This window comes from Chinchilla lanigera, unplaced genomic scaffold (genome assembly GCF_000276665.1).
Source record: "Chinchilla lanigera isolate Chin_1 unplaced genomic scaffold, ChiLan1.0 scaffold00089, whole genome shotgun sequence".
Taxonomy (NCBI): Eukaryota; Metazoa; Chordata; class Mammalia; order Rodentia; family Chinchillidae; genus Chinchilla; species Chinchilla lanigera.
In genome coordinates this window covers 7,408,760-7,422,729 of record NW_004955490.1, presented here as the reverse complement: position 1 = coordinate 7,422,729, position 13,970 = coordinate 7,408,760, and the positions used below count along the sequence as shown (strand labels likewise).

The window sequence follows — 13,970 nt, the reverse complement described above, 5'->3', positions numbered from 1 at the left end:
AACAAAAAAGCTAGCAAACACAGTAATCGAGCCACACAAATACAGGTATATTTTAGAGCTCCAGAAAAGACAACTTGAAATCAGGCATGTCCCCCCAAAATATAGAATAGACAGTATAGAATTTTATCATCCATTTTCCACTATTCCTTTAAGGCACAGTACAAATTGTACTTCTATGAAGTCCTCCCCAACTACTATCTATATTTACCTCTTCCTTCTTTCACCTTCTGTACCACTTCATTCTTTATGCTTATTAGTACATGATTGTTATAATGCAGATCATATTCATCAATGGGGAGTTGGTTCATGTACATAACACATGTTAATTCTTTATAATGCATTCTGTTCTGTCAAAGTTAATGAGTGAGGATGATATAATTCGGTTTTGAGAGTATGATTGTATTGCAACAATGTCAAATTATAATTTCATTAAAAACTTCTCAAATATGTTAGATAGCAAACATTAACACCTTCGGAAGTCACTTTGATTGTATTAATATGTGCAGCCAAGTTAATGATGTGTGTTTGTGTCAGTGTGTGTATGTAAGAAAGAGACAGAGACAAACAGAAAGGCAGAGGAACAGGACTGTGTGTATAGACCTGGAAATGTAAGTTTTCTTGCTGTTTCTCTTTAACAGAAATACCTTGAGATGTCAAGAATCCGTGTTAAGACAATTGTCCTTACCCTACAATTTCCACTATTTATTTAGAGTTATGGAGAATTTCTCAACATTGTCTTATCAAAATGCAGCAGAAATAAACAGGAGACGAAGACTTGTATAGCTTGCAATATCAGATTTTTATGTTCTTTTCAGTCTCTTCCTTCTTACTGACTTTAGAAACAAATGCTAAAAACTTTCGCTTATTAGCAACACACTTATTTTGATCTGGTTTCTGATTTAATAGTTAAATGAGATTTTGCTGGGTGGGAGCAAAGGGTCTAGTGCTCTGAAATTTGAAAAATGTTCTAATAAGTTATCTTCTTCTTTATTATCAACATCAACACTATTACGTATGAGCATATATATTCTGGAGTTTTAGTTGTGTGATAGGTACTAGAAGGTATTTATGCAACTTAATCTTATGTCAAAGGGAATATAAATCTTACGAATCTAAAGTTTATCCCCATCTTTAAGGAGTCTGCTACACTCACAAACAATTTAGAGCTTCTAAGCATTTTAGATTTTGCTGCCAAATGTCTTCCCTTGCATAAGGAAAAATGGTCAACCAAAGCTTTACAGAGTACAGAAAAATGTCACAACTTTCCTTCCCTCCCAAGAGGAAACTCTGTCTCTCTAAACACCAATTCAGCTTCTAGGAAAGCTTGGTATCACTGAGGTAAGTGTTATGTGCTTTTTGGCCAGGGAATTATCCACTGAATAAAACCAGCTCCCCTTCAAAACAAACAAACCTGATTGAACGATAATGGCAAGCTGGCCCTGTTGTTGTTAGATAAAGGGGCCCTAGAAGTTCAAAGATTCCTGGTGGGTGCCTCTGACATAATCTTTAGTTAGGACTGAGGTTCCCATAAGAGGTCACAAAGGTAGGGCAGCAGAAGTAGAGGCTGCTTTGGGGAAAGTGCAACGAATATTATAAAAATTTTAACTCTTTCTCTTCTAAGAAGCTTAAAAAACGAAATCAACAAATAAGTATTTTTTCTAAACTATCTCCAAAATGGACTTACTACCCATTCCAATAGAGAAGCAATCATAGTAAATGAGAGTGTAAGAATAACAGTAATGGCAATAATTTTATAGCCAATAGTACATTTAATAATTTACCCTAAGGCTACAGCTAATAGTTGAGTCTGTATTTCAATCTGGGAATATTTGGCTCCAAATGTGAAACTCTATTTCTAATCATTTGATAAAGAATTCAAAAAGAGAAAAAAAAAAAACAGGAAATGGATCTACAATCTTAAATATGGAACCCTGAAACGGCTTAAGAATAGTCAGATGTTTATCATCAACAACACAAAAAAACCTACACTTCTGTAATCCCATCACTTGCGAGGCTGAGGCAGGATGATCATAAATTTGAGCTCAGGCTGGAAAACTCAGTGAGACTCAGTTTCAAAATAAAAAAGTAAAAAGGGCTGAGGATGTAGCTCAGTTCAAAGGCCCTGGGTTCAATGCCCAGTATAAGAATGCAGAAGAGGATCCTGGGTAAAAAGGAAGCCTCCTACATTGTTGGTAGAGATATAAACTAGTACAACCAATGTTGAAATCAGTGTGGGGATTCCTCAAAAAGCTATAAATAGTAATACCATTTGACCTACCTCTGCCTTTCTTGGGTATATTCTTAAAAGAATTAAAAGCACCATACTATAATGATACATGCATACCCATAGTTAAAGCAGCACAATTCACAGTAGTTAAGCTTTGGAAACAGCCTAAATGTCTATGAAGAGGTGTGTAGATTTTTAAAAAGTGGCATATATATGATGGAGTATTATTAAGTCATAAAGAAGAATGAAATCATGTCATTTCTAGAAAAATGGAAGGAACTTAAAACCATCATGCTAGGTGAAGTAAGCAGACTCGAAAAGTTAAACATCATACGCTTTCTTTTATATGAGAAATCTAAAATGTAAATAAATAAATGAATAAATAACAGAGAGATAATAGGAAATTAGAAGGTAGACTCTGGGAGATTGGGAAGGGAATGTGAGGAGGAAAGGGATAAGGGGATAAGGGATTGAAGATGATCAGGATTATATACCAATTACCCAAAACAAATATTGCTATTTTGCATTATAATATGCACTAATACAAACACAAAATTAAAAAAAAATGAGAAGACACTTTATAAATCTGAAAGGGACAGATGTATGCTATTGGAGCGAGACTTTTGTGCATTTAAAGTATCATTGTGCTGGACACAGAATCAGTAAAGAGCAGTCAATGCTAACACCAATTATACCTCACATAGAGAAATACCATAGCATAGGCGTTAGGCAAATGCTCCGAAGATTCAGGGAGCAAATAAAAGTGCAGAACAGGTCTGACCCTTTCTTATTCTTTCAGCCTCATCTCACAAGTGTTCTACCTCCTTTTCTCTACTTTATACTATTAGCTCTCTGGCCACACTGGCTTAATACTTATCATGTTCCTTCCCACAACTGGGTCACAAAAATATCTAGCACATATAGTAGTAGATACTCAATAAATATTAATCGAAGGAAGGAAAAATATGAAAGCCAGAAGGACACAAAGAAAGGGGGATTTTAGGAAAATGTTTCCTAATTTGGATCTTATGGGAATATGTCCATTTGTAGAGACAGGAAGAAAGCAGAAGAAAAGAAAAACAGAAGGAAAACTCAAAGTAAATATGAGTGGCAAATTGAGCCAACAGCACAAGTATAACTGTAATATAAAGTTGAGGTACATAAGGACATAACAAGAAGTGGGGTTGGTTGGTACAAAGTACTGAAACGATCCCATTTGTGTTTTAGAATAAACACTGTGGCCTGCAAAAAGGATGGATATCTGGAAAGGAGATAGGGAGGCAAGAGAAGACTGAAACCAGAACAGTTACTTCTGTCGTAGAGTGTCCAGATAAGAGATGATAAATAGCCTGAATTACAGAGACAGCACAGTATGGTGGGTTTTAACTAAGTCTGGCCTTTGTTAGATCAGTGACCTTGGGTAGATCAGTTGATATTCTTGGGATGAAAATACATGCCCTCAGTGCATAGATCACAGGGTAGTCTTGAGTTACTAATAAGATAATATATGAGAGTGCTTTGTAAACTTGAAACCCTAGAAAATCTGTGTTACTATAGTGTTAGAAGTTGGAAAAACGATGGGAGACAGGGTTGGGGACATAGCTTAGTGGCACAGCTCCTACCTACCAAGTGCAAAGTCTTGTGTTCTATTCCTGATAAAAAAAATTAAATTAAATTTAAAAATGGGAGACAAGTGGGAAGCATGACTGTTGCTCTATACAACACAATCTATAAATCAGTTTTATCTAACGTCTCTTCATCTCATCTTCTGATATGTACATCAGTCATTAAACTTGGGAAATGATTTTTAATTTTCCCTTGACATTAGAGGATACTTGAAGGGGTGGGATGACATGTAGCATATACTATATACACATCTGAAAATTATATATGTGAATACATTACTTTGTCTAATTTCACAGAATATTCACAATAATAGTTCAGGAGAAAGTATTATTGCCTTTTAAGTCTAGGAAGGTAGCATAAGACACAAAGCTTGGAAGTGTGGGCAGAAGCAACACTCAGCAAAAGCTCAGTTCCACCATCATTTCTGAGAAATAATACACCATTGAACAGAGTTCTTATTTTTCCATCAAAGTAACTGTCATTGGAGTTATCAGTAATTTTTAAAGTAGACAAGCAAAAGACTCACTGCGGGCCATCAGGAGTAGGAGTAGATCGGTGTACTCACTTTTTTTTTTTTTTTTTTTTTTGTCTTTTTGAGACAGGATCTCGATATGCAGCTCAGGCTGGTCTTGAGCTCACTTTGTAGCCCAGGCTGGTCTCGAACTCGCAATGATCCTCCTGCCTCAGCCTCTCAAGTGCTAGGATTACAGGCATGTGCCACCACACCCGACCTAAAGCATGCATTGGCTGGGAATCAAACCCGGGCCTCCTGCATTGCAGGCCGGTGTACTCACCTGAAACTCATTTATTGATCACCTATGGTTTGCCTGGTAGTATTTTGGGCATTGTGAGTACAAGATTAAAGAGGGCAGTAAAGTCATAAAACATGGGAAGTTCAACACTACATGCGAAGTGCTACCAAAGAGGCTCAGAGAAATTTGGAAACACAGGATAGGGAAGAATTATTCATTCTGAAGATGTCTAAGATTGTTTTCTTAAGAAAACGACATTTGTAGGAAAACAGATGTACATTGAGGCAATACTATTAAGTGAAGTAACTTTGACACACAAGCTTAAATATCACATAGTTTCTCTTATAAGATCTTTGTAGGAAAATGGATGCACTTTGAGAGAGTAATGTTAAGTGAAGTAACTCTGACACATAAGCTTAAATAGTGTATGGTTTCTCTTATATGAAATGAGACAATAGGAAAAAAAGAGAAAGAAAAAAAGATATTATAATCCAGTGTGGACAATGTATCTAAAACTATACCTTGACAGTGTAATTGTCTTACATGTTTTATGTTCTTTAGCCTATTGGTCTGGTTTTCAATCTGTATATATGATAATAAAGACCATAGGATCTTATAAATAAATCCATCTGATGATGGAAAAATAAAAAGGGGTAGAGAGAGGGGGGAAAAGGCAATTGAAATGTGTTATGTACATATACTAATCCCCTAAAGTGAATGCAAGCATTACGTAGTACAAACATGTACTAATAAGAGAAAAAAATATGACATTGGTCTGGGTGTTAGGGTTAAGATTTCACTAGGTAAAAGAGAAGATAGCAGTGGTAGAGAAGGTTATTATAGGCAGAGGGGACAACATATCCAAGAACAAAGAGATATAAAGAATATTAAGTGGTTTGAGAATGGTGAAAAGTTCAGTTTAAATGAAGGCCAATATATAGTATTAGTTTGATGGCAGGGCTGGCATAAAGAAGAAAAGGTAATCAGGGCCAGATAATGAAAAATCTTAAATTTGCCAAACTAAAGAGTGTGCATTTTATCTTGGAAGTAAGAGGAGATCCACAAAAGTTTTAAATCAGGAGATAACATGATTCAATTTGTTATTAGTAAAGTAACTCTAGTGGTGGTGTAGAGATTCACAAGGAGTCAAGAGTTAGAAAACTAGTTTGCAAGCTACTGATGTAGAGTAAGGTATGAAACTAACAGAATATCAATGTAAAAGCCAGACTTACCAGAATTTGGTAAAATTAATGTAATTTACAGAGAAGAATGCAGATAATAAAAGTTCATGGCTGATTCTGTAGTTTCTTATTTGAAACTGGGTGTATGGTAACAAAAGCAAAGATAAGAATGATCACAATAGGCTGGAGTGTCAGTAAGAAGGACTAGAAAATAGTTCTATAGTTAGAGATACTGTGTTTGGTGCAATAAAAATAATTACATGCTTTGGTTTGATGTTTTTTGTAAGCTCCAGGTACTCTTTAAAGTGATATCTGTATCTGTATCTGTATCTGTATCTGTAGCTCTAGCTCTAGCTCTAGCTCTAGCTCTGGCTATCTACTCACTGAGAGACAGGTACAAGGGCAGTAGGTAACTAGAAACACAGCTTGGAGCTCAAAAGAGCTAGAGATATAAATTGGATAGTGATCAATCGATGTACAAGAGGCATAGTTAAAATCATTGAGAAAAGAAGGTGGCAAAGGGTGAAATGCTGACAAAAGTCACTATTTTAGGACCATGAAGAAGATTGTAAGTTTTCTAGCAAGAAATATCATGCTTACCTTGTTCACTGTCTCTAAGGCTTAGCACATTATATGAAACACAATGGTTGCTCAATAATATTTGTTGAATAAAATTTGAATAAATAAAATTTCAGAAAACATTAGGGGAACCAATGAGCTGTCGTGTCCTGAAAATCAAAGGGAAAAGGAAGATTCTGAATGATTGGAAAATGCCAAATAACATAGTAAAGAAGTCAAGCAGAATGGAACCTGCAAAGAACCCCATTATGGTTTGTGTCTGGATGCCCCCCCCCCCAAGCCTTATGCCATTATGGGGGCAGGCCTTTTGCAGGTAGAGGTGGCTGAATCTAGAGTTTGTGATTGGTTCGTTGTCTAGTGCTGGGATTGGGCATGTGTGAGTGTCATACTTGCCTTAGGGCAGGTAGCCTGTACACAATATAAGGGAGGAAAATAGGCTTGCTCCTGTCCCTTTTACTCTTGTTGCTTTGGCAGTCTTCCACTGCCATGAACTGTTGCTCCTCTGCCATGTGCCACCCTGCCTTTGAGCCAGATGATTATGGACTGAAACGTCCACAAACTGTAAGCTAAATAAACCTTTCCTCCCTTAATTTTGGGCATTAGCTATTTTGTCTCAGCAACGAGAAAAGTAACTAAAACAAACCCAGACAGTTAAGCAGCCATTGGTAGCTTGAAATAGGGCAATAACAATGTAGACTCAATCTAGACTGCAGCCGGTTAAGGGTAAATGGCTGTTGGGGAAGAATAAACAGCACAATGACCAAGAATGTGGCAGTAATGTCTTCAAAGGGGTGGGAGTTACTAAAGTAAATGAAGTGATATTTTTAATTTTTTCTACATTTTGGTATTTTTTGTTTGTTTTTTAGTTTTGGTTTTTGAGACAGGATCTCACTAAGTAATCCAGGTCAGCCTCAAATCTGCTACATAGCCCAGGTAGTCCTCAAACTCCCAATCCTCCAACCTCAGCCTCAAGAGTGCTGGGATTATAGGCCGTGCTACCATGCACAGCCAGAGTTTTGTTTGGTTTTGATTTTGAAATTGTTTTTATAATGGAGATTTCAATACTATTTGTAGGAGAAAAAAGGAAACCAGAGTTGAGAAACAGATTAAAGAAGGTAAAAGAGAAGTAGATAATTGTTTGTGGTTAATATTTCCATCATCATTTCATCTTGTGCATGCTTATCATGTCTTCAATTTACATTTAGTTAAGCTTGAAAACAAGCTAGAGTGCTGTAATCTGCCTCATTGGGACATTCAGTAAGCTAAAATCAACTTGAGAATTTAATATAGCTTCATGCTTTCCTAATATGTTCTTTTTATATGTATATGTCTTATCATCTATGCAGTGAAGGGCAAGTTAATACTCCAAGTACAGTGGTAAAATTGTGGAATTTTCTATACAATTCAAATAGGCAATAAATAATATGCACTGATAATTTAAGCCAATCATCTTTATATTAGTTTGATAAGGTAATTAGGGCAATAGCATACTTTTCTCCTGTGATCTGGCTTGTCAGAGCTTATAGAGTATATGGGCACATTTTCCAGAGACTCCACAGTTGTGCCTAAAACCTAGAAGATTACTGGCAGTTGTAGTCAATACAAGTCCTTTCTTGCCTCAATCAACCATAGGAAGTGACAATTTGTTTACTGTAAAAACCAACCGCCTAAATTTGGTGTTATTTTTTATGCCAGGGATTATTTTGGCAGTCTAGTGAAGCCTATTGACTTCTTTTTTGAGTAATATTCTTGGGTTGAGCAGGTAGCTCTGTGGTTGAGTGTATGCTTAGGCCTGTGTGAAGCCCTGCATTTGATCCCCAGGATTGCAAAAAAGATTTCTTAAATGCATACAAAAAAAATCATGGGATTACTGCAATGGAAACCAGTTATATTAAAGTACAATTATCAAAAGACCTAATAAATTCGATATGGTACCATATTTCTTTAGTAATGCACTAAATTATTCTCTGTTCTTATCTTAAAATATTTATATTTGGTGTGTTAATAATATATTCTTATCCATGTATTACCTATATAAATAGTCATTTGATGATTCACTAGATGATGTATTCATGTGACTGCACCAGTATCCTTGGTCATCTCATAGATATCCTGTGCTTATATACCTACAAATATATATGCTATATATTCTAATTATTTATAGTTATTTGATATAAGATATTTATTAGCAGGCAAAACAGAAGACCACTTTAACAATTCATAGAGACACAGCCCCAAACAAGAAAGTATTCCTTTTGATCCTTAAAGTGAGAATGGATTTTGTCTATCTCTGTACCTCTTTAACATGATATTCAAACTTTGATGACTGGTATAATAACTGGGAAATTCATAGTGGAAAGGACCAACTTGGACAAGTTACAACTTTAAGGAAAGAAGATGGTATTTCAGTCAGATTTTTACTTACATATGGCTAAAGGCATTTTACTCATGCTTTCTGCAAAAGAGAATAAAGACATGTTTTCTCCCTTTACCCTCCTAGGCACCCAAATAAGTCTCCCACTAGAATTTTTACCTTAAGTATGCTTGGTTGTATTAGAGCCTCTTATGAAAGCACATTCAGATAGGGACAAAGTGGGAAGAAAACATAAGGACCATGACTACTTGGGCAGTTGGGCACTTAACTAAAGATGATTCATGATATCCTGAAACCCTATGCTTTACATTATGCCAATAAGTTGTACGGATATTTCACTTGAATGAACATCATCACTCCTTTGAAAGAAATTTAGCGGAAACTTATCATTAAATCCTGAATTTAACATTTAGCTTTTCTGTTCCTTTATATAGGACTGTTATGTAAATTCTAAAAATATTACTTTAAAGCATCTAAAACAAGCCTATCTATAAATACTTTCTCATAATGAAATGCTATAGAGTTCCTATCTATTGTAGTTATTTTAATTAATTTTAGTCAAAGTACAGAGAATTCAAATATCTTAAAAGTGTCTGAAGCATGAAAAACACTTTGTAAGATAAACGGAATTGAGCATAGAAGATGAGAGCCAACTAATACAGATGAGAGTCTAGTTCAAAGGGTGTAAAAGAAAAAAAAAAACTTTCCCCCAAGAACGTCATCTCTCACACCTGTCTTTCTCTGCCATTTTCCAAAATACTAAAAAATTTAAAACTTTACAACAAGAAGATATTGTATGAAATTAAACAATAATGAAGGAAGTAGTTCTAGACTTAAGGGAAAAGTAAACTATTATCGCTGGATCTCAAGGTTTTTTCAGTCTTATCATGGTCATTCACACTGACAAGGCAGATGACAATGTAAAACAGTGAGACAAAGTCTAGAACCCACACACCAAAGCAGTGCTTGATCTTAGAAACTCTTTGTAATACCTGGAAAATTTGAGAACATCATCCTCCACCATATGAAGGGATGCAGTATCTAGGAAGTCCTCAGCTATCTAGAATGATCTGGGGTGCTTTTTGCAAAAGTACAATGAATAAGATAAGGCAGAGTCAAAAAATCAACGTTTTGCTGAAAGACATTTTTTTTCCCCAAGCAAGACATATTTACAAGTGGCAAGATTCAAGAACAAACTGTTAACGAATCAAACCTAACACTTTCAATAAATGTAGCATTGAGCCTCAAGGTAGTACATAAATAGTATACTGGCAGAATCACATGGAAAAGTGCACAGAGCCTTACATCATTATTTCTGCTTTCAAAATCTAGAATATACATATGAGATGATGTTCTGAATTAAGATGTCTCAAAATTTTAGAATTCCAAGTTTTCTGGCATTATCCTTTCTTCATAAGAGTAATCATTTCACCTTATTCTGATATTTTCTTAAAGATATCATATACCAAGATATAGGAAGCCATTTTTTCATAAATGTATTGGGCAATTTTATTAAGTTGAATTAAGTATGGTTCTGAAAATTATATTTTAAATATTTTAAAAAATAGAGCCAATTGGTTAAAATTATCAAAACCCACAAGATGAACATTTGGAATATAAATTATTGTAAATGACTTTGGCTATTATTGAGTTTTTAAATATAATAATGAAATAGTACTCAATAGCTGAACAACTTCATATTTGAACTCAACAGTTAACATTATCTGTGCCAGCATATTACCCAGTGCAATTGGAAAACTGCAGCATCTCTGATTATTTGGGTCACTCTACCTTTGTGAAATTATCCTAGAAATTTCATTGAAGTTTTCTCTACTTTCTGGAATCCATTAAACTTTTTTCAACCAGGTACCTAAAGAAATTCCTGTGCCTACAGTCTCTATATGATTTGATGGATGATATCTAAACAGCCTATTCAATGTTAACTTCTAGAACTTTTTTGTGTGTCCTAACCACTTTAATTTTCTGATGGTGCAGAAAACCAGAAAAAGGAAACATCAGGTAGAAACTGAACGTCACCTAGTGATATCAGTCAGTTCCTGGTACTGTCAAAGGGCTTCCAAGCAAAATACTAAGTTTAATTCCCATAATATTTGCAGCACTTTCAAGTTCCACTTTTTGGTGCTGTCCTCTCACAGTCACGGTTGTATGCCAATTCATGTTCTCATAGACTAAAGAAAATTAACTTTCTTCTGTTTTGCAGATCGATGCAGAAGAAGGCATCAGACATCATTCATTTTAAATTATCCAGAAGAGGCTCCGAAATGTGTATAACTTATAGCTTCTATTTTTATTTTCCCAACCTGTTAAGAAGTTTTTGGACAAGAAGATGGCTGGGTTCCAAAGGCATTAGACTAATATTGTGCTTGCTATTCCTCTCCAAGAATCCTATTAACTCCCATTGGAAAGGAGAGTGGTGTGAACTGCATTTCGCGGTGTAACTCTCTGAAACCCCCTCACAAACACACAAGAGGCGCGGGGCGGGGGGCAAAAAAGCAGCAGGGAAAGGGGTCAGGAGAAGACTCACCGCTTCTGCCAGTTCCTCCGTCAGGCACAAGGAAACCAGGAGCAGCCACAACCTGAAGGGAGAAGGAGGGTGAGTAATATGGGCTCTCTGGGCTTTAGGGTCCCATGCCTGCCGGTACCTACCCAACCCCTTTTGATGCCTGCTCCCACTTTCTTTGCAGTGACAGAAGTATAAATATAGTCCCGGCCTGCAAAGTAGCCCGAAGTAAGAAAGAGGAGGAGAGCTGGAGGTTTGGGCAGCAACAGCTCACCCAGGGTACATGCTTGCTGCTTCTCCGGAGCTGTGTCCTGGGAGACTCTAAGCAGCTCCGCGGCGCTCGCTCATCGGGGTTTGCTGATGTTGTGCGGCTGCTTTCTTACTCAGAACAGGGTAAGGGGCAGAAGCAGCTCAGTTTTGAAGCAACTGAAGTCAGCTTCTAGATAAGAACTGCCCCAAAGGGAAATGCTCAGCGGTGCCCTCTACAACTTGCAGCACTCAGGAGATAGTTCCAGGCGCCTGGAGAGAAAGGAATGGAGGGGGAAGGGGCGGGGCCGTCGGCTGTCAATCATCTCCCCCTTGGGCAGCTGGTTGTCTTTCTCACTTTCTGCCACCTCTACATACAACATTCCCAAATGTCTCCACAACTTCAGGCATAGGTCTCTAGAGACCTGTACATGAAGACTTAAGCAACTGGACAATATACACTCCCTTAAACCACTTAAATTACACAGAGTTAGGCACACTACTCCTACATAGACAGGCCACAAAGTGCCCCTGCACATAGGTTGAAATGCATACCATAACTGGCTGCACACTAAGCACTTGGGAAGGGCAGGGGGTTTCTGGATTTGTAGATCTACTTTACAGTCAATAGAACCTAAGGATGAATGGGCCCGCATAAAATAGATCTAAATTATGAAAGTCTGTAAAGTGGTTAACCCTAGGGACTGAGATAAGAGAAGTATTTCAAACAATTCTTCAGTAAATTCCTGAAAGACCCTCCAGGGTGTACATAAATAGTTCTTGGGCCATTTGATACTTTAAAAAAAAAAACTATCAGAATTGTCAAATAATGTTAGATTCAATTTCTAGCTACTGCATATACATATTTCCAATTAAGTGTTGTGTTCATTGCAAGAAAAACTGCACTGAAGTTATTAAATTCTCTGCTGTAAATTCTTTTGAAACACAACTAAGACAGTCAATACCCTTAATGTTAGCTCAATATAGGAGGTAAATATTATGGCATTAAATGTAACTGACTAAAAAAAGTGACTGTATTACACACATAGCATCCAATCATATAATAATTACTAATCTAGAGAATGCCTCCAAATCTTACACATGTATCACACACACATGACGTATTCACCCATATATATTTTCATTTTCATCTTCGTTTATATTATTTCCAATATTTTCACATCTTATGCCTGTGTATAGAAACTTTGCCCAGTGAGCACTTTGTAGACAGACAAGACCCTTAACCCAGACAGCAGCCACCAAAATTTGTTTCTAATTATTAACAATAAAAAGCAGTGTCTCTCTCTGAGATTCATCCGCTTAAAAAAATAGTCCCTACTCAGGTCTATTTGTAATTAGCTTGATACTCACACGAAAGACGGCGGGACTGGGCGGGGGAAAGTAGGGTCAACGTAAGGTGTAAATTAACGAAAAGAAACGCTTCCTGGTTGGACTCATAATACTCAGCCCAGTGGTCTAGAAGTTTCCCTCCTCCAAATAACTGAGCGTCACTCCCTCGCAGGTTGCTGGTGCAGTCTAAAACTGTGGCGGAGTGATACTCAAATTCCCCCGTGCAGGCGGGGAGGGGTCAGTGCGGTGGGGGGGATGAGAGGGAGGAAAGTAGATCTGTAGGACTTGAGTGAGGAAAAAGTTTGCAAGTCTGAACAGAAGGGAAAGGTGCTCCGGAGAGACTGGCTTTGGGGAGGGGAGGGGGGAGGGGAGCACAACTACTTTTTTTTACTTTTATTTTTTCTTCTCCACTCTTAAAAAGCTTCTTTCTCTTCACCCAAGCCGACTGGCACAATTGGAACACCCGCTGACCCACTGTGGCTCAAGCTTTCTCTCAATAAATCCTCAAGATTATGTCAATCGGTCAGAGTCAGCCAGGGATTTCGTGCGGGTGCTGAAGGAGCTGCAGGAGCCAGGGAAGAATGAAACTGCGTGGAGTCAGCCTGGCCGCCGGCTTGTTCTTACTGACCCTGAGTCTTTGGGGGCAGCCCGCAGAGGCTGCGGTAAGTCCTCCCCCAGCCCCCATCACCGCACTCTCGCGCTGAAATCACTTCTTGTCCTTTTACCTCTCTTTCTCCTTGGCCTTCGCTAGGGAACTCAAATTTGCTTTCACTTATTTAGGAATAAACATTATTTACTACTCTGGTAAGGCAAGCCTTCTGAAGCTCAAGGGAGAATTTTACGTGTTTAAAAATAGGGCTGCTCTCTTCCCTAAAGCTAGCTCTTCTGGGGCTAGCTTAATTTCTCACTAGGCTCTGGTGAGTATTTAAAACTTTTCCCTCCGCCCTCGGGTGTTTCCCTGCCTAACCTTCTCACTTACTTGTGCGCAGCCCACGCACTCTTTCAACTTTGCCTATAGCTTAATATTTTGGCTCTTCTAAAATCCTGCTTCTATCAAAGTGTTAAGCTCCCAGATGAAGTTCTTCTCCTTTACTTTTTCCTTAAGCAATAGGAA

At 37.4% G+C, this 13,970-nt stretch overlaps 2 protein-coding genes across 6 annotated transcripts in view; one reads left to right on the top strand and one right to left on the bottom strand.

Moving 5' to 3' along the window:
* The window catches only part of Col4a6 (collagen, type IV, alpha 6), a 354,614-nt gene extending 341,571 nt beyond the window's left edge, over positions 1–13,043 (bottom strand). The window contains exons 1-3 of the mRNA XM_005404677.2: positions 12,878–13,043; positions 11,535–11,779; positions 11,285–11,336 (exon numbers count right to left, since the gene is read on the bottom strand). Of these exons, the coding sequence (XP_005404734.1) occupies positions 11,285–11,336; positions 11,535–11,545 (63 nt within the window). The 5' untranslated portion in view covers positions 11,546–11,779; positions 12,878–13,043. The remainder of the gene's footprint in view (positions 1–11,284; positions 11,337–11,534; positions 11,780–12,877) is intronic.
* Positions 13,044–13,074: 31 nt separating this feature from the next.
* Col4a5 (collagen, type IV, alpha 5) overlaps positions 13,075–13,970 on the top strand; it is a 240,931-nt gene continuing 240,035 nt past the window's right edge. For 2 of the 5 annotated variants that reach the window (XM_005404676.2, XM_013504525.1), the window contains exon 1: positions 13,202–13,518. In XM_005404676.2, coding sequence (XP_005404733.1) covers positions 13,438–13,518 — 81 coding nt within the window. In that variant the 5' untranslated portion in view covers positions 13,202–13,437. The other 3 variants (XM_013504524.1, XM_005404675.1, XM_005404674.2) reach the window with 3 other exon arrangements.